General features: G+C 46.1%; 1 protein-coding gene across 6 annotated transcripts in view; it reads left to right on the top strand.

Annotated features, from left to right (window-relative positions):
• RCSD1 (RCSD domain containing 1) overlaps positions 1–11,641 on the top strand; it is a 75,867-nt gene extending 64,226 nt beyond the window's left edge. For 4 of the 6 annotated variants that reach the window (XM_017867602.1, XM_017867596.1, XM_017867600.1 and 1 more), the window contains 3 exons: positions 2,961–3,704; positions 9,327–9,508; positions 10,066–10,158. In XM_017867602.1, the coding sequence (XP_017723091.1) occupies positions 2,961–3,704; positions 9,327–9,491 (909 nt within the window). In that variant the 3' untranslated portion in view covers positions 9,492–9,508; positions 10,066–10,158. Of the gene's footprint in view, positions 1–2,960; positions 3,705–9,326; positions 9,509–10,065 lie in introns of all 6 variants that reach the window. The other 2 variants (XM_017867597.1, XM_017867598.1) reach the window with 1 other exon arrangement.
• Positions 11,642–19,598: the final 7,957 nt, after the last annotated feature.

The raw sequence follows: 19,598 nt of genomic DNA, 5'->3' as shown, positions 1-19,598 counted from the left end.
TTTTTTTTTTTGAGACGGAGTCTTGCTCTGCCTCCCAGGCTGGAGTGCAGTGGCCGGCTCTCAGCTCACTGCAAGCTCCGCCTCCCGGGTTCACGCCATTCTCCTGTCTCAGCCTCCCGAGTAGCTGGGACTACAGGCGCCCGCCTCGTCGCCCGGCTAGTTTTTTGTATTTTTTAGTAGAGACGGGGTTTCACCGTATTAGCCAGGATGGTCTCGATCTCCTGACCTCGTGATCCGCCCGTCTCGGCCTCCCAAAGTGCTGGGATTACAGGCTTGAGCCACCGCGCCCGGCCTCTCCTCTTCTTTGCAAGTGATTCCTGAACTAGGATAACCTTCTTCCTCGACTGGCTCATCTTCTCTCCCTATAATTATTCCATTCGACCCCAAGACAAGCTTGGGGGATGGTGTGCTCTCTCCTTTGCGGAGAGAGGTATGGAAATTCACGATTGATCCCAGCTGCATGGTTCATTAATGTCAAAAGCTGAACGCAAAAGCTAAAGGCCTGATCAGTGATTCGCACAGAATGCTGGGCAGCATCCCTAGAACTCCAAAACATTCTGTCTGGCCTGGTGTGAATAGTCCTAAGTGTCCCAGTGTGGACTCAAATCATTCTTCCTGCAGCTTGCCCCAGTTAAAGAACATCCAAACTGTTCCCTTTGCAAAAATGACACGGCAGGGTGCATTTCTATAGATGCAACCCTGGTCCTCTGTGTGAGCTTTCATCACATCCCTGGCCCTGCTGGGAGGAGGTAAGGATCAGAGATACGGTCCAAGCAGGTAGCCAACAAATTTGGGCCAGGGCCAGGCAGGGGCTAAGACTTCCGGGGGTCTGGTGCCAGGGAATGCTAAACGGGTGCGGCTTTAAAATTAATGATGGAGAAATGAGATCTTCTAGGCCATTCTAGGAAGTCCAGCTAGCAAAAAAAAAAAAAAATCAAATGTGCAAAAACAGGGAGGGCTCAAGGAAATAAACTAGTGGCAAGGAGGGGTTTGGGCAGGCTTGAGCCTGTGGGCTAGGGCCAGAGTGGAAGTTCCCCAGCCAGGGTGATGGAGACCCCTGAAGGCAGAGAGGAACCTTCAGAGAGAGCCATCTTCTCACAGGGTAAGGCAGGGAGCGAGGAGCTGCTACCTGGTCATAATGCCTGGAGGCTTCAGCCTTCTGACAGCAGCAAGGGGAAGTTATTTTGGAACCCTGCTGGTCCTAAGGGCTGGGGCCTTGATACCTTCCAGAGCTGACCCCATCATGGTCTCAGGAAAGGGCTTGGGAGGCCCTGATAAACCAAGTATTCATTCCAAACCTCTTAGATGGGGAACTAGGATTGACAAATACCAAAATGTGAATCAGTGGGAAAATAACATTTACAAAAATTTATTTTACAAACTAATTTATTTTGTTTTGTTTTGTTCTGTTTTGTTGAGGCAGGGTCTTCCTCTGTCACTCAGGCTGGAGTGCAGTGGTAAGATGTTGGCTCATTGCAACCCCCACCTCCTAGGCTCAAGCAAGCCTCCTAGTAGCTGGGACTACAGACATGCACCACCATGCCTTGTTTTGTATTTTTTGTAGAGACAGGGTTTTGCCATGTCTTCAACCAGCTCCTGCAGCTTCTGGGCTCAAGTGATCTGCTGGCCTATGCCTCCCAAAGTACTAGGATTACAGGTGTGCACCACCACGCCCAGCCCACTTACATACTAATTTTTAAAGGATGCATCACTCTAGTAGATAGGGTATCTGATGTGAACATTTCCATTGCACCTTTGACTAAGTCTGATGAGCTGAGAAGAGGCCCGATTCTGAGATTCACATGCTTCCCAGAGAGATCACCTTCAGTCAGCTCTGCTGGTGCTCCTGGGGAACAGCTTCTGACAGTGGTGGACCTGAGTTCCAGAAGCAAAGGAATCTGGCTGCTCAGGTTTCCCAGTATCAGCCAGCTTCATGGGGGATGGGAAGGGCAGAGTCAGGCAAGAGAGGAAGCTAGTCACCAGGTGTCCAGCTTAGCACCCTTGAGGTCCCTGCACCAGGGCCTGATCATCAGCAGGTCTCTAATATTCTTCTTGGTGAGATTCATCTTTGTCAAAGTATAATTTCCAAAAGTTCAATTTTCAAATTTTTTAAAATTTTACAGTGCAGTAAAATCATAAGTTATCTTTTTTTACTGGATAGAAAGCATTTTGCATCTTCACAAGATAAAATCTGACTCATGCAAAATAGAGAAAGATTTTATTCAACATGTCAATTTTTGAGGAAACTTATAAGATGGTAAAACTTACCGAAATAGCGTTTGAAGAACTGGTCATTTATAGACAATTAGACAATTTCTTTTTTTTTTTTTTTATGCAGGGTCTTTCTGTGTTGCCCAGGCTGAAGTGCCGTGGCGTGATGACAGCTCACTGCAGCCTCCATCTCCCAGGCTCAAGCTATATTCCCACCTCAGCCTCCCAAGTAGCTGGGACCACAGGCGTACATCAGCACACCCAGCAAATTTTTCTTACTTTTAGTAGAGATGGAGTCTTGCTGTGTTGCCCAGGCTGATCTTGAACTCCTGAGCTCAAGTGATCCTTCTGCTCAGCCTCCGAAAGTGCTGGATTACATGTGTGAGCCACCATGCCTGGCAGCAATTTTTTTTAAGTGTCAAAATAAAATTGCTAAATAAGACACCAAACTGGTTAATGTTTTACAGTGTAATAAAATCATGAGGTTTTGTTTTTGTTTTTTACTTAATGGAAAGCATTTGCATCTTCACAAAATGTAAGTCTGCAGGTCACCATGGGATTTCACAATCCCACACGACTCTAACCTATAATAAATAGCAAACGATGATTCGTTCTCCTGGAAAATTATATAGTCCTTGCGTGGACTTGTGAAGCAGTGCACCAGACTGACATTGAAAGCTCATACAGCCCTCCTCTTGGCCTTTTTTTTTAATGGATTTTGGATAATTTTCCTTAACACTTTCTTCCAGGTGCGGACAAGGGGCTCAATCAAAAGGCGCCCTCCCTCCAGGCGATTCCGAAGGTCGCAGTCAGACTGTGGGGAACTTGGAGATTTCAGGGCGGCGGACTCATCTCAGGAGAATGGTGCTAAGGAAGAGGATGGGGATGAGGTGTTCCCATCCAAGAGCAAGGCCCCAGGATCCCCTTCGTCCAGTGAGGGGGCAGCAGGAGAGGGAGTGAGAACCCTGGGGCCCGCTGAAAAGCCTCCTCTGAGGAGGTCACCCAGCAGGACAGAGAAGCAGGAGGAGGATAGGGCCACAGAGGAAGCCAAGAACGGCGAAAAGGCCAGGCGGAGTTCAGAGGACGTGGACGGCCAGTACCCGGCCCAGGAGGAGGCCCCGGAAGCACCCCAGACCTCTGGCCCAGAGGCAGAAAATAGGTGTGGGAGCCCCAGGGAGGAAAAGCCAGCTGGAGAGGAAGCAGAGATGGAAAAGGCTGCAGAGGTGAAGGGGGAGAGGGTGCAAAATGAAGAGGCGGGACCTGAACAGGAGAGCCAAGAAACAAAGAAGCCGGAGGAGGGAGCTGCAGGGAAGGAGACCCCCCATAGTCCCCCTGGAGGAGTGAAGGGCGGTGATGTCCCCAAGCAGGAGAAAGGCAAGGAAAAACAACAGGAAGGGGCAGTGCTCGAGCCAGGCTGCAGCCCCCAGACCGCTCCTGCCCAGCTGGAGACCAGCAGTGAGGTCCAGAGCGAGCGAGCGGTCCCCAAGCCAGAGGTAGGTGGTCTGGCTGGTTCACACGCAGAAGTCAGTGCCAGGACCAGGGTGTGCGTCCGTCACATGCCCTGTTCCGTACATCCCTTCATAAATCAGCTCAATATGCAGAAACAAAGGTGCCAGGCTCCTGCCTCGTGCCAACTGGTTGGAGAAAGGCTGTCGCTGAGGCTGAGGGGACAAAGGGACACAAAGGGGAAGTGTGTCTTGCACTCTTGCCAGCTTCTCGCTGACTTGGGAGTTCTGGCAAGCTTCTGGGTGTGTGTGGAATGACCGAGCCTCGGCACGGCTCAGTAACTGAGGCTTCTATGGAAGCCTGCTGAGTGCAGGAGCCTGGGCGTGCTGCTGCAGGGGATCCAGAGATGAAAAAGAAAGGGGAGCTCCTTTCTAAAAATCATCTCAGTTTAGCACATGAGACCAGCAGCTCTTTCACTGCATGAACAAGGTGGAATAGGGCAGTGGACAGGGGGCATTCCTAGGGAAGCCCAAAGTGCAAGGGTGGCAGAAACAATTTGTGTATGGATGGGACAAAAAGTTGGGGATGCTTCAGGGCCAAGGTAGCATTTGAGTTGGCCCTCAGAGAAAGAGGCTGTATGTGATGTTGGGACGTTCACTCTCTCTCAGGAATTGGGCATCTGCTGCACATGAGGAGGAGGGAGTGACTCAGTCCATGCTCTTCTGCCTGGGCCTGCGCTAACTGGCCCTTTCCCCTACACCGGTCTGCTCCCCACCAACTCCCAGGAAACCCATCTTGAGCCCACGTATCTATGCTTTAAGAGCAGAACCAGGCCAGGCGCAGTGGCTTATGCCTGTAATCCCAGCACTTTGGGAGGCCGAGGTGGGCAGATCACCTGAGGTCAGGAGATTGAGACCAGCCTGACCAACATGGAGAAACCCCATCTCCACTAAAAATACAAAATTAGCCAGGCGTGGTGGCACATGCCTGTCATCTCAGCTACTAGGGAGACTGAGGCAGGAGAATCGCTTGAACCTGGGAGGCAGAGGTTGCGGTGAGCCGAGATTGCGCCATCGCACTCCAGCCTGGGCAATAAGAGCAAAACTCCGTCTCAAAAAAATAAATAAATAAATAAATAAGAGCAGAACCAGCCCTGCAGAGTCCCTAACAATCTCATCAAGTCAGTCACCCACAATTGTTTCCCCCTTCACTTTTGTTAGTGCATTCATTCATGCATGCATTGATTTACTCACACCACTATCAGCTTCCTGCTACAGCAGCCTCTTTTCTGGCTTCCTGCTTCCACTTTTTTTTTTCCCCCTGCCTATATAATCCGTTCTCTGGACAGCAACCAGCAGGTTTGGTTTGTTTTTTAGATCAACTGTTCTTAGCTAAAAGTATTCTCCTCTTGTATTAGGGTTGCCATAAAAAAGTTACCACAAACTTGGTGGCGTAAAACAATAGAAATATACTTTCTTACAGTTTTACAATTCAGGCCTCCAAAATTAAGTTGTTGGCTGGGTTGGTTTCCTCTAGCAGTTTTGGGGGAGAATTTGTTCCTCTCCCCTAAATTCTGGTGGCTGCCTGCAACCCTTGGAATTCTCTCTTGCCTCCTCCGGCTCCTGGTGGCTGTTGCAATGCATGGCATCTCTTGGCATATAGATGTACCACTCCAGTCTCTGCCTCCGTCTCCATCACATGGCCTTTCACTGTTACTGTGTGTCTCAAAGTCGCCCTCCTCCCTCTTATAAAGATGTCAGTCATTAGATGTAGGGTCCACCCTAAATCCAGAATGATCTTGTCTTGAGATTCTTAGTTACATCTGCCAAGAACCTCTTTCCAAATAAGGTCACATTCATCGGTACTAGGGGTTTGGATTGGATGTACCCACCTCTCCCTGACTTTCCCCTTCACTGTGCTCCAGCCATGTTGAGGTCTTTTTGTTCAAATACAGCAATCTCATTCCCACTTCAGAGCTCTATCCTTGCTGTCCCCTCTGTGTGGGACGTTCCTTCTGATCCTTACAGGGCCGCTTCTTATACATGGCTCAGAGCTCAGTTCAGATGGTCCCTTCTCACGGAGGCCTGTCTGTGCCACTCAGTCTAAGCAGACCTCCCTCCACCCCATCAGTTACTCTCTCCCATGATTCTACTTTGTCATCATAGAACACATCACTATTTGAAATTCTCCTGTGTATTTTTTAATTGTCTTTCTCTACTACTTTTCCTCACTGCATCTCCAGCACCTGCTACAGAACCTGGAACATAGTAGGTTCTTTAAAAAATCTTTGTTAAGTGAATGAATGGATTTTGAAGGAAGACAGAAATTGACCCAAAAGAAATACTCTCTAATGATAGAAGTGCAGGTATAAGAGGAATTGATGTGTTTAGGGGATCTCCTGGGGCCCTCACATTATTCTCACTCATGCTAGATCAGGGAGAAAAATGTGTGAGTCCCAAAGACTCATAAAGTATGACTGAGACCCCTGGGTTAAGTTGTCAGGCAGAGGTGCTCCAGATTTCTTTAACACTTTCCATTCTACGTAAGCAGTCGTTAGATTTAGAATCTTCTGGAACTGAGAGATTCCACCAGCTCTACAGAAGGCAAATACATGCCCCAAACTGTTAGTCCTTTTTGAGGATGAAGTCACTGGGTCCAAGTAGTCACCTGCCAGTGGTTGCCACATCTTATTTTCAGGTTAGGAGACACATGCCTTGCCAGGAGACCTCCCCATTTCACTGACAGCATCTTCCAATCCTGAAGGGTTGAAAAGTCACTTTGGTTGAAAACCTAGTAGGGAAGAGGGCTGCTTCAGGGAGGTCTCAGATAGAAGAAGTCTTGCTGCAGGAACTCCAGGAGCTCTGGGGCAGGCTCACTGGTAATCTCTCAAGCCTTGCCACTTCCATATTCCCGACAGAGCCCTGGGCAGGGGAAGAGAATGCCCAGCACCCTCAGGAGCACACTCCTCCCAAACAGGCAGCTCAGGTTGAGAAAGAGTAGCTCCACCTCCACCTCTGAATGCAATGAAAAGAATGCTTTTCCTCTTAGTCATCTCTGAGATGCCACTTAACCCAACTGTCTAGTATCTTTTTTTTTTTTTTGGCATGGAGTCTTGCTCTGTCACCCAGGCTGGAGTGCAGTGGCACAATCTCAGCTCACTGCAGACTCTGCCTCCCGGGTTCAAGTGATTCTCCTGCCTCAGCCTCCCAAGTAGCTGGGGTTACAAGCCTGCACCACCATGTCAGGCTAATTTTTGTATTTTTAGTAGAGATAAGGATTTCACCATATTTGCCAGGCTGGTCTTGAATTCCTGACCTCAAGTGATCTGCCCACCTCAGCCTCCCAAAGTGATGGGATTACAGGCGTGAGCCACCGCACCCAGCCTAGTCTAGAGAGACAAAGAAACCAAGGCTCTGAGAGAGGACAGGAGTTGTCCATAGTCACAGAGCTCTATCAATGTTGATATATTAGGCACCTGCCCCATCATCAGAATAAACTGCTTACAAAGTACCTGTGCACGTGTGCATAATTTGTTTAATCTGGAAGAGGGCACTGGTTCTCCAGTCCTCCCTGTTCCTCTTAAACCAGGTCAAGGTCAGAATCAAAATGCCTGAGTCACTAGTGCAAAAGGAATCATCAGTGAAAACAATTACAAGGTTGGCCCCTTGAGTTATGGGCTTCCTTAGGCACCCATGCCTGTCCCAGGTCTTTCCTGGATCCCCCAGAGGCAGCACACACCTCTAAGCAGTTTTCTAACTCCCTAATCTAATTCCCATCTTGTTCCTTGGTGGTAGAAATAGATTGATCAGACAAACTAATTATGCAATCAGCATTTAACAAGCACCTGTTATCCCTACCAGTATGTGAGATACTGGGAGTCAAAAGTGAAAAAGACAGAGGCATAAACAAATAACGACAAGGCAGTGGAATAAATGGGATTCTGCCCTCGAAGGGCGCTATGTGAAGCACAAAGGCAGGAGCAATTTGTTCTTCGAGAGAAAACAGGTAAGTTCCACAAATACGCCAAAGGCATCAGATGTGTGAAAGCACTATAAAGCGTTCCCTTACTGTTAGGTTGCCCCTCACAAGCGTTTTAACATGTCATGCTGAAAGAAGGAGCCACCATAGGGATTTCCATCACAGGCAGGCTGGACGCATCAAGTCACTGCACTTAGGATTCTGTTTATAAGGAAAAGTTGCCCTGGGAAGAGGGCACAGAATCAGATACAACTCTAATACTTTAAATAAATTTAGCAAGTGTTTTCCAGGCACGGTGGCTCACACCTGTAATCCCAGCACTCTGGGAGGCTGAGGCGGGCGGATCACTTGAGGTCAGGAGTTCAAGATCAGCCTGGCCAACATGGTGAAACCGTGTCTCTACTAAAAATACGAAAATCAGCCAGGGGTGGTGGCGCGAGCCTGCAGTCCCAGCTACTTGGGAGGCTGAGGCAGGAGAATCACTTGAACCCAGGAAGTGGAGGTTTCAGTGAGCTGAGATGGAGCCACTCCAGCCTGGGCGACAGAGACTCCATCTAAAAACAAATAAATGCATAAATAAAAATGTAGTAAGTGTTTCTCAAACACTCATTATGTATCCAGTATTGTGTAGGGCACTCAGCTATGCCAGAGACTAACTTACCCAAACAAAGATATTCGAAATGTTCGGACATCAAATCTGAGACTTTGTTGTATTAACGATAAGTGCTGACTTCCTAATTGCCTGATTGAATTACTTTCCAAGTCATTCCCCTTGGTTTCTCAACATTTGATTTGAAAGTCTTTTCTCCCTGAGCTGATGAAATACATCCTTCTCTTGAGAATCCCCTACCTTTGTAACTTTGTAGCGTTTACTTTGTTCTTTCTTTCTTCTCCCTCCTGGTTAACTGGCAGGTCAACAGACTCAGTTCTTGGCCCTTATTTCTTCTCAGTTCTCTTGGGGACGCACTCCCTGCATTCCCACCACAGTCATCCCTCAGACACATTAACTGTCCTCCCCAGAAATCCCTTTGCCTCTCCTTCTCCTTCTCCCCTTTCCCCCTTCTCCTCCTTGACCCTCCCCAGCCCCAAGCATGACCAGCGCTTTGTGGGAGCTCAATCAGTAATGGAATTGTGGCCGGGCACAGTCCCTCACACCTGTGATCCCAGTATTTTAGGAAGGCGAGGCATGAGGATCGCTGGAGCCTAGGAGCTGGAGACCAGCCTGGGCAACATGGCGCAACCCCATCTCTATGATGATACCAGTGCTAGCCTTTCTTTTCTATCTCTACAATCACGACTCATTCCTAACAGAATTCCTGGTCTCCAGACTCACCCTACACATCATTGCCAAATTCCTCTTCCTATAAATACCATAGGTTGTCTGCTCTCCTATCCCAAACCCTTTGATACTGCCCACTGAAAAATGGAGTTCATGCTCCTCCACGGGCTGGGCTTTGCCACCTGCCTAACCTTCACTGTCTCCACGCCCCTCAACAGCGTGGCTGGAGCTGGCTCCAGCCAGCCTGCACCCTCCACCATTCCACAGTAGGCAAGGCATCCCCTCATTCACTCTCGCAGTCTCTTTGCCCAAATGCCTGCACAGCAGCTGAAATTGCCTGCAGCCCGCTTAAACCCAGCCCTCACTGGTACCTGGAAGTCCTCTCACCACACCTCTATCTTTCCTTCCACAGGCCTTTTCTGATTGCTCTGAGGACAAATGCCCCCCTGCTCAGTATAATCCATTAGGATGGTCCACATCACACCCCACCTTGTACTGTGGTTACATTCCCAAATGTTTCCATTTCTCAGCTAAAGAACTGATGGAGACGAAGCTGGAGTCCTGGTACAGCTCCTAGCACAGAAGGATCTCAAAGTAATACCTTCTGAATGACCGTTGAATAAAAAGCTACTTTACTGTCCTTTTACTCAAGTGTTAGTCTTTTATTTTCAACTCTTTCTGTCCTTTTTCCATTTATATGCTGCCAAAGAATCTTGAGCAGAGTTTCAGGAGAGCACATTGAATGGGAATGAGTGAATAGGTCAGAGGCCAAGATAGAGGGAACTCAGGCATCAAGGGGTGGGCGGGGTCACTTGGTACTTGACAACTCAAGCTCTGATCTCTAGGTTAAAATCCTGACTTCATCACTTACCAGCTGTGTGACCTAGGGGATATAACCTCTCTGTGCTTTCATTGCCTCACCTATGACAGAGTCAATAGAAGTACCTACCTCATATTGCTTTCGTAAGGATTAAATAAGTCAATGCATAAAAAAAAAAAACTAAGTCGGGCACATAGCATTTTTATGACTATCATTCTTACTACTACTCCTACTGTTACTATTGCCTGATCCAGCATCCCCGAGGAGGGATACTGAGTGTCAGGATTTCCTCACCATTTTCCTAATTAATTCTTTCCTCCCCTGTTCACAGGATGACACTCTTGTCCAGGACACTAAAATGTGAAGAACAGCTCATTGTGCCCCAGTGATGAAGTTGCTGGACACATCTCTTTGCAAGTAGCAGCAACAGTCGTAGCAGCAGCAGATGAAGGCATTGCAGAGGCAGAATGTGCTGAGAGTCTGGAGTCAGCCTGAAGACAAGGGTGGATTATTTCCTGGCCTCCACACCAAATGTTCCCTCGCAGATGGAGACTGGATCTGAGGGCAGCAGACTTTTATCAGTTTGAGTTTATGTCATTTGATGGACTTGGTTAAACAACAACTTACTTAAAACAATGCCGTGTGGCGATGAGTCCCAGGGGCACTGGTCAGCCTGTGGAGCCCTGGACGCTATCCACACCCACCCATCCCTGCAGCTGACCTCCGACCTCCGACCTCCGACCTGAGCTCTGATTTAGCTTATCAGATTTGCTTGGGTAAAGTTCCTTTTTATTGTTCTAAAGTGTTTATGGTTCTCAAATATCAGTTAAAAACTAATTTTAGGTGGCCATAAACATAAAATAGAAATCCTGTAAGTTACAGAAGACCTTAAATTGTATCAAAACCCTAGAGACAACTTTTCAACTTGGTCCAAATTTGAACTGGCCAACCAGTCTTTAAAACATTGGACTGGAAGAGATAATGATTGAAACATTAAAAAAAAAAAAAAGTGTCTGCTCCATTCTCAGTAGCTTTACCTGCCCTGTGCTTTTCCAGTTGGTAACCACCATGGGAGGTCACTGCCTTGGCTCACTCCCTTCTCCTGCCCTTGAGAATGTGGAGAACTCCCATGAAGAGGCAGAATGGCAGGAGGTTTCATGTCCCGCATTGCATCTCCTCCTCAAAGCAAAGCAGTGATACCTGAATAATGGCGGCTGTCCGATTGATCCTGTGAGGATGAATTTGCATTTCCAGAATCCTTGAGCGTGGATTAGATGTTTCCTGGGAGGTGCCCTGAGTACCATGATGTGCAAGCTACATAATTAAAACATTTTTCTTAGTTTCCCTGGGAAGCTTTTCTTGACTCACAGCCCAGGTTCTTCTGGCCAACACAGGAGGAGTGAGTTGGGATCTTTAGTCTCTTCTTCTTGGGTAGCTCTTGCTTTAATATTCTGTTTGGTGAGTGTAGGAGGTTCTGCAAGGGACAGGGCGCCTGACTACCCAGTCTTTGACTTATATCCTCTCCCATCTTCATGCACTCCTGCTGAAAAATGTTAATCCAAATACACATTTAAACTTAGTGTTGGTCCTTATTCTGATCTGAGTATTTTAATGTCTCAATGTGCTGGTTTGGTAGCTGGAAGAATTATTCTGGAGGTCTGTTAGACTACATCCTACGCTGACTTCAGAAAACAGTCTCTCAGACAAAAAGGCCTTATGTCACCACTGGTACCTCAGTTTCCTCAACCCATTTACAGTTTTTCTAACTCCAGGGTAGTGTTTAGTGTTAATATTTGGGATATTTTTTTTCAAAACTATTTTTAAGTAGTTTGTAATTTGTAACAAACTTGTAACCTGGTTGAGACTGATATTGTCATAGTTATGATAAACTTTGGATATTAGCAGAATTTGGGAAATGTGTGTGTCAATTATTTTGAGATCTATAAACTTGTCTAGCTAGCTAGCTTGCTAGCTTGCTATCAATCTAGCTACCATCCATTTATTGACAGAGAAGTCTACCCCTAAACAATACTTGGTTTTATTTATATATATCTTTGGGTTGTTTATACACATGCACTATCTGGGCAAGTACTTTGTGAATGTGTGCATGATTATGAGTGTGTGATGAAAAGGGCCACTTTACTTGAGGAAGACATGGAATAGAAAGTATGAGATTTAGATATGAAAAATGAAACTGCATTTTTCTTTTGTTTTTTTTTTTGTTTTGTTTTTTTTTTTTTGAGATGGAGTCTCGCTCTGTCGCCCAGGCTAGAGTGCAGTGGTTGGATCTCAGCTCACTGCAAGCTCCGCCTCCCAGGTTTACGCCATTCTCCTGCCTCAGCCTCCCATATAGCTGGGACTACAGGCGCCCACCACCTCGCCTGGCTAGTTTTTTGTATTTTTTAGTAGAGACGGGGTTTCACCGTGTTAGCCAGAATGGTCTCGATCTCCTGACCCTGTGATCCGCCCGTCTCGGCCTCCCAAAGTGCTGGGATTACAGGCTTGAACCACCGCGCCTGGCCAGAAACTGCATTTTTCTTCTGGAGGGTCTAAACATAGTAGCAGATGAGAAAGGGGCAGTAAAAATGACAAGAATGTGACATTGCGGGACCATGCTTGTGGGCATCAAAATACCTTTCTATCCCCCAAGTCGCCTGTTAGTCACATTATTTGGTCTACTTGGTGAAGAAAACAGAGGCCCCATTCCCAGGGCTTGTTCATCAATGAAGGGGGCTCTTGGCAGGGAACTCGTGAAGTGCAGGGACTGAGTTTTGTTGGTGCTGCAGCCCCACTGCTTAAAACTTTCCTTTCTCGAAGCAACCATGATCAGGTGTTTTATTTGCATGGTTGATACTGCAACTTCTAAATTTGGGATTAAAGAAATTCATCTGTGTTTTAAGTAGCACAAAGTTATTAACAGGCCAGGAAGACTTTGTTTCTTTGAGGCTTCCTTAATGGGTTTGAAAGAAAACTCTGATTCTTCTACATCAACAGAGCTGAAGAGTCAGAGACATTCTTCCACTATCTTTATAGTCTAGCTTGAATTTCAAACTGTGTCCTTCCTTATTCCAGAGAGGGAGCAAGAAAAAAATACTGGATGCTTTGAAGGGATCTGCCACTATTTAAAAGGGAGTTGGGATTCTGTTTCAGTTGCATGTGGAACTAGGTAAGCTTCAGGGGCCTCAGAACTCTGTGCTCCTCACTGACTTCACCCTGAACAATGCCCAGTTTTTCATGCAGGTTTTGTCCTATGACCAGTTAACTACATGTTCAATAAATATATGTCAAAGAAATAAATGCGTGAAAAGGCAACCAGTTCATCATCTTCTGATTAGGTTTTCTTGATTAGGTATGTATTTAGTACAGCCGAATGAATAAGTTCACCTAGCTGCTGGTGACAGAAACCCAACTCAAACTAGTTGATGAAAAACAGAACTATACGGATCAATGAATCTCTCCCCCTTTTTCAGTTTCATAGAACTGAAAAAAACAAACCTAAATACAGTCGCCCAAGTGATGCCAGGAATCTCTCATGGCATTGGTCTCTACTTTCTCTCTTGTTGGCCATATTCTTTTTTTCTTTTTTTAAAAATTATTTAATGAATTTTCCTTAATAGCTGCAGCCAAGGCGCTCTCTCTCTCTCTCTCTCTCTCTTTTCTTTTTTTTGACATGAGACAGTCTCACTCTGTCGCTCAGGCTGGAGTGCAGTGGCACAATCACAGCTCACTGCAACTTCTGCCTCTTGGATTCAAGCAATTCTTGTGCCTCAGCTTCCCAAGTACTGCAACTACTTTTGCACCAACCTAATAGCTCGGATTACAAGCATGCACCACCACGCCCAGCTAATTTTTGTATTTTTTAGTAGAGACCAGGTTTCACCATGTTGGCCAGGCTGGTCTGAAACTCTTGGCCTCAAATGATCCTCCCGCCTTGGCCTCCCAAAGTGGGATTACAGGCATGAGCCACCACGTCCAACTGGTCATATTCTTAAGCAGATTCTTCCCAGTCCGCAAACCCAGTGAAAGGGCTTACTCCTTCCCCATTACTGTGGGGAAAAAATCCTATAGAGGCTTTCCATAGGCCCTATGTGACTCATGTGTCTATACCTGAATCAATCGTTATAACCAAGGAGATGCAGAGACTGCGTGCCCTCTCCTGGAGCTAGGAGCTAGGTGAGTCAATCCTGCACTGTCTCTACAAGGCCTGCAAAGGCAAGCAAGAAGATTCCCCAAAGTGAAATCAGGGTGCTGTTACCAAAAGAAGCTATGCAGGCAGGCAAAAAACAATAGCTGTTTCCCACAGGACAAAACCTGAAACACCCAATTCCATTGTTTGCTTCAAAATTAAATTTTATTTGACCCCAACTTGTTCCAATCAAGTTTTTGCTCGATGGACCAGGTGAAAAAAAGGATAAAAAGAATGTCTCTATATAATGCATGATCAGGTGGTTTATGAAGATGTCAAGAGCACTGAACAAAATCCAAATGCTCACATAAAATGGGATTAGGTTTCATAAGCCACCCAAGAAAATCAGTCTCATTTTTTTATGTAATAATGTATTACTGTGCCCAGAGCTAACCTGTAGCTCTAGGGGAGCACAATGTGTTTGTATTATTCTTCATTGTACACAGTGCCTCAGATATGGTAGGTACTCAATAAATATTTGTTAAATAATGAATGACTGAATTCATTTAAGAGCTGAGATGGGATTATTTTCAACAATCATCCCTGCTTAACACCTCTCTTAACTGATAGCAGACATCTTAAATGTTATCATTAGCTTCCTTCAATATGCAAATACTTCTGAGAGAGATCATTATTTGAAGCCTCCTTTGTCATTTATACCTTGGTATGAGAAGTTTCTTGAGACCCTTCCCAGAGGGGGTCACAAAAGAGGAGCAAAGTGCAAAAAATTCTAGGGTCAGGAGACACACTTTTCTGCCTTCCCAGTTTTGTTGGGGTAACCCAGGCTCCCCAGGAGCCCTGTGCTGGATGTCCTGATCACAGTGGCTATGGATGCTGACAAGAGACCATTATTCCAGTTTTGCCCTCAAATCCCAGGAGAACTGTGGGAATTCCAGCGAAGTCTCACTGTGGTCAAATGGGGCAGGAAACTGATTATTTGAGACTCCTCAGAGGAGGAAGAGATGATGAATGTATTACATGCCTCAGAGGGTGAAGGAAGCCAAAAGAGTAAAACCACCCACATTCAAAACAGGAACTAAGAGACGTCTTACACATCCTCCTAATCCTGAAAAGCTGTGGGGCTTCTCCATGGGAGCTGGAGCAGCCAGGAAGACACTATAAGGGAAGCAGGATGCCGAAGGAAGAGGTCAGAAAAGGCTAGGATTCTGGGCAGGAGCGGTGGCTTATGCCTGTAATCCTAGCACTTTGGGAGGCCAAAGTGGGTGGATCACTTGAGACTGGGAGTACAAGATCAACCAGCATGGTGAAGTCCCGTCTTTATTACAAATACAAAAATTAGCCGAGTCTGTTGGTGTGCCTGTAATCCCAGCTACTGGGGACTCTGAGGCAGGAGAAACGCTTGAACCCAGGAGGTGGAGGCAGCAGTGAGCTGAGATCATGCCACTGTACTCCAGCCTGGGTGACAGAGTAAGACTCGGTCTCAAAAAAAAAAAAAAAAAGGCTAGGATTCCCCCCGAGTACTCCTGTAAGTAATGACCCTAGTCCTTCATGATGTAGTTTTACATAGAAATTTGAGAAAGTGGCCGGGCGTGGTGGCTCACACCTGTGATCCCAGCACTTTGGGAGGCAGAGGCGGGTGGATCACCTGAGGTCAGGAGTTTGAGACCAGCCTGGCCAACATGGTGAAACCCTGTCTCTACTGAAAATACAAAAATTAGCTGGGCATGGTGCCACACACCTGTAATCCCAGCTACTCCAGGGGGGGAAAAAAAAAGAAAGAAAGAAACAAAAGAAAAGAAAGAAATTAGAGAAAGTTACTCTAACTTGGGTAAACCCTTAAGTCAGTTACCACACTTACCAGTTTCTTCTGTTTTAAAGAATGAGTAGACTGAATTGCACTTTAACCAGCATGCAGAAACAAAATTCTAGAATAATTATATGATTGGTACTCAAAGGATGGATATTACCAAGACACAGATACTCATTCCTCTCCAAGAAAACAATAGCCTCTTCAAACAATAGGACCTCCAACACTAGTCACTGCTGTTTGACTATCTAAGGAAGCCATGCGTACTAGACAGTGCCAGGCACATCCCCATCACAGCTGCACCTGGCCTCTCAGGAGTGATACAAACAGGCTTATTGACCACCTCTGGAAGCAGAAGGGATGGAGAAGCACAACAGGGCCTGCTTTACATTGCTTCTAATTCTGTGTCTCTATTCATTCTACCACGAAAAAAGAAATGCAGTTTTAAGACCCCTGTTTTCTTTGTGGCTTAAAAATGTTAATTATCCTTATTTTTTTCTCATTGTAAAAGCAATGCATCTTTATTTTAGAAAATTGGTGGGGGGAAAGAAAAAATTTTAAGAAGCAAATAAAAAAGTATTTTAAGTCTACTATCCAGGGATAACTAATGTTACTATTTTATGGATTTTCTTCTTTTTTTTTTCAGTGCATTATATACGTTTGTTTTAATTCTTGGTTGGTGCAAAATTGGGATTTTACTATGTCTAATTTTCTCTTTCTTTTTTGTAACATGCTGTCGTGAGCATGTCTTCATAAAGAATCACAAGTTTGGGCCGGGCGCGGTGGCTCAAGCCTGTAATCCCAGCACTTTGGGAGGCCGAGATGGGCGGATCACGAGGTCAGGAGATGGAGACTATCCTGGCTAACACGGTGAAACCCCGTCTCTACTAAAAAATACAAAAAACTAGGATTTTTTGTGGGCGCCTGTAGTCCCAGCTACTCGGGAGGCGGAGTCAGGAGAATGGCGTAAACTCGGGAGGCGGAGCTTGTAGTGAGCTGAGATCTGGCCACTGCACTCCAGCCTGGGCCACAGGGAGACTCCATCTCAAAAAAAAAGAATCACAAGTTTGATCATGAAAACGATACATTTTTGTGTTAACCAGAAACATCTGACCAGAACTATCTCTGTATAAAACAGAGGGTAATAAGATAAACAGGTAATAAGATTTCCTGGTAGAAGTGAAGGTGTCCTAGTGGAGAGCAGTTCTTTCACAATCTAGATCTAAGATTCATATTATCCCTCTGACCTCATGTATTCTCAAAACTTAAAAACAAGCAAAACCTTTTGAATGAAAAATGAAGAGGTTGAGGGAGTTCCAAGAATTCATTAATAGTGGTTCAACGAAGGGGCTACAAAATTCAGAGGGACACATGATCTAAACCTCATAAAAAGGATCATGAGGGAAACCAAATAGAAATGTGTTTAGAAACACGTAGCTGAAGCTTTTGCTGGATATTGGACTAGAATCTGGAAAAAGACACGAATTTTCAGTCAGATCCAAGTTTCTGTTTAAATTGGAGGAAGGCTTGCTGTGGGTGACACAAGCCTACCAAGACAACTGCCATGACCTTCTAGTACACAAGCAGCAAACAAGGCTCAGCATATGAGCATGAGGCCAGTCCTGTGTGCCAAGTTAGCGAGAAGGTTCCCTGTAGTGGTGAACCCATGTAATTAATTGTATTCTCATTTCTAAAGACTGACCTTGCTAGACAGAGCCAAGTCTGCACCACTTAAGCCTAAATTGGGTAAGAATTCAGTGGCCAGCAAATCTTAGTTATTAAATAGTCACTGAATCCTCATTACAGGTGATTTAAATGCCCATTCACAGTTTCAATAATGTCATCCCGGAGTTACTCTAATCATCTCCTAATGGATTTACTAGTTTTCTAATTTCTTTTACTCCCTTTTACACATCTGACCCCAAGTCAAAATTGTTGTCATCAATAATACTTTTAACATTATCACCATTCTCAAAAGCTTTGATGCCATCAAAACCCTTAAATGAAATTAAAAGATGAAATCATGGGCTTTAAAGTTCTCCAAGAGCCACTGGTCCTCTTCTTCCACATTTCCATCTTACTTGTTAACCAGCCAAGCCACGCTCCTTAGCACAGAATTGCATCAAGAGTTATAAAAGTGGCCAAGGACCAGTATTTATCCCTGTGACCAGACCAACTCTGGGATTGTGTCCTAAGGAAATATAATCCAAAGTACATAGAAAGGGGCCGGGTGCAGCGGCTCATGCCTGTAATCCCAGCACTTTGGGAGGCGGAGGGGGACAGATCACTTGAGCCCGGGAGTTGGAGACCAGCCTGGGCAACATAGTGAAACTCCATCTCTACAGAAAAATACAAAAATATTAGCCAGGTGTTGGTGAACTAGCCGGGTGTAGGTGGCACATGCCTGTCCCAGCTACCTGGGAGACTGAGGTGGAAGGATCACTTGAGCCCAGGAGGTTGAGGCTGCCGTGAGCCATGATTGCACCACTGCACTCCAGTCTGAGTGACAGAGTGAGACCCTGTCTCAAAAAAAAAATTCCATACACAAAATTTCAATGAAATGTTTGACACCACTTACTTATCATACAGTGGAAGAATAATTAAGAAAAGGATGTGCCATTATCTTGATGGGATACTATGAAGCCATTACAAACAAGTTAAAGGAATGGAAAAGCAGACTTGGGAACTTATTTTTATTTTTTATCCGTCTCCCCAGGCTTGGGAAATTAAAACAACAACGAACAAAAACAAACAAACAAAAAACACTTGAGAGTGTATACTCAGCAAAGATGAAAGAAGTGTCCAGCTCTGTCATGTTCCACGCATGTGGTAAGTGGCAGGAATGAGTCAGAGCTCCCAGGAGTGGGATACAGCTCAGGCAAGGCAGAGAGAGCCCCCAGCGAAGGCACGCACACTCTCAAAGGGAAGGAGGGCGACAATTAGCTGCTCAGGACTTGCCCTAATGAAAACTCTCTCCCCAACCTTCCCCACCCTTGCCCATCCTCAAACTACCAAACAGTGTGCTAAAAGCAATATCCAGTCGGGCGCGGTGGCTCAACCCAACACTTTGGGAGGCCGAGGAAAGGCCGATCACCTGAGGTCGGGAGTTCGAGACCAGCCTGACCAATATGGAGCAACTCCGTCTCTACTAAAAATACAAAATTAGCCAGGCGTGGTGGCCCATGCCTGTAATCCCAGCTACTCCGGAGGCTGAGCGGGGAGAATCGCTTGAACCTGGGAGACAGAGGTTGCGGTGAGCCGAGATCGCGCCATTGCATTTCAGCCTGGGCAACAAGAGCGAAACTCCATCTCAAAAAAAAAAAAAAAGAAAAGAAAAGAAAAAAAGCAATATCCAGTTCTCACACCTTAGGTCAGTGAGAGGAAGAAAAGTGGTCTCAGACAAGGAGAGGGTGTCAATAGTTTTACGCAGTTCCAAACAAATAGAAGGCGTAGACAGGGCTGCCCACCTTAGACCTGGCTCCCCCTGCACCAGCCAGCGACAGGGCTCTCTACAGCGCCAGAGTGGGCTAAAGAAAGGTTTTTCAGTGCTCGCTGTTTGTTGTGTCTTCATTGCATTTTCCCCTGTTACGCTCCGCACGGGCATGAACCCTGGTCCTGACCTCCTATCGCTAAGTGTCGTCCCAAAAGCTCACTGACATTAAAAGGAAGGGAGGGAGAGAGAGAAAACAGCAGAGACGCGGGTGCACGTGGGAAGCTCTCGGTTAGCAGGTGAGAGGGCAAAAGCACCACCAGGACCTGGAGGAACGGTCTGACCAGGCTACAAAGCGATGGATTCCTTTTACGCTGAACTGAAAGTAGCCTAAGAATGCAAGAGTATTTTAGAAACAAGGGGCCTCTGCAACTTGGCCACAAACTGCAAGGAGCCGGAGTGCAGGGTGGCGGGGGGGGG

This window comes from Rhinopithecus bieti, unplaced genomic scaffold (assembly GCF_001698545.2).
Source record: "Rhinopithecus bieti isolate Rb0 unplaced genomic scaffold, ASM169854v2 scaffold_3763, whole genome shotgun sequence".
NCBI classification, from domain to species: domain Eukaryota; kingdom Metazoa; phylum Chordata; class Mammalia; order Primates; family Cercopithecidae; genus Rhinopithecus; species Rhinopithecus bieti.
This window is presented reverse-complemented; position numbering and strand designations above follow the sequence as displayed.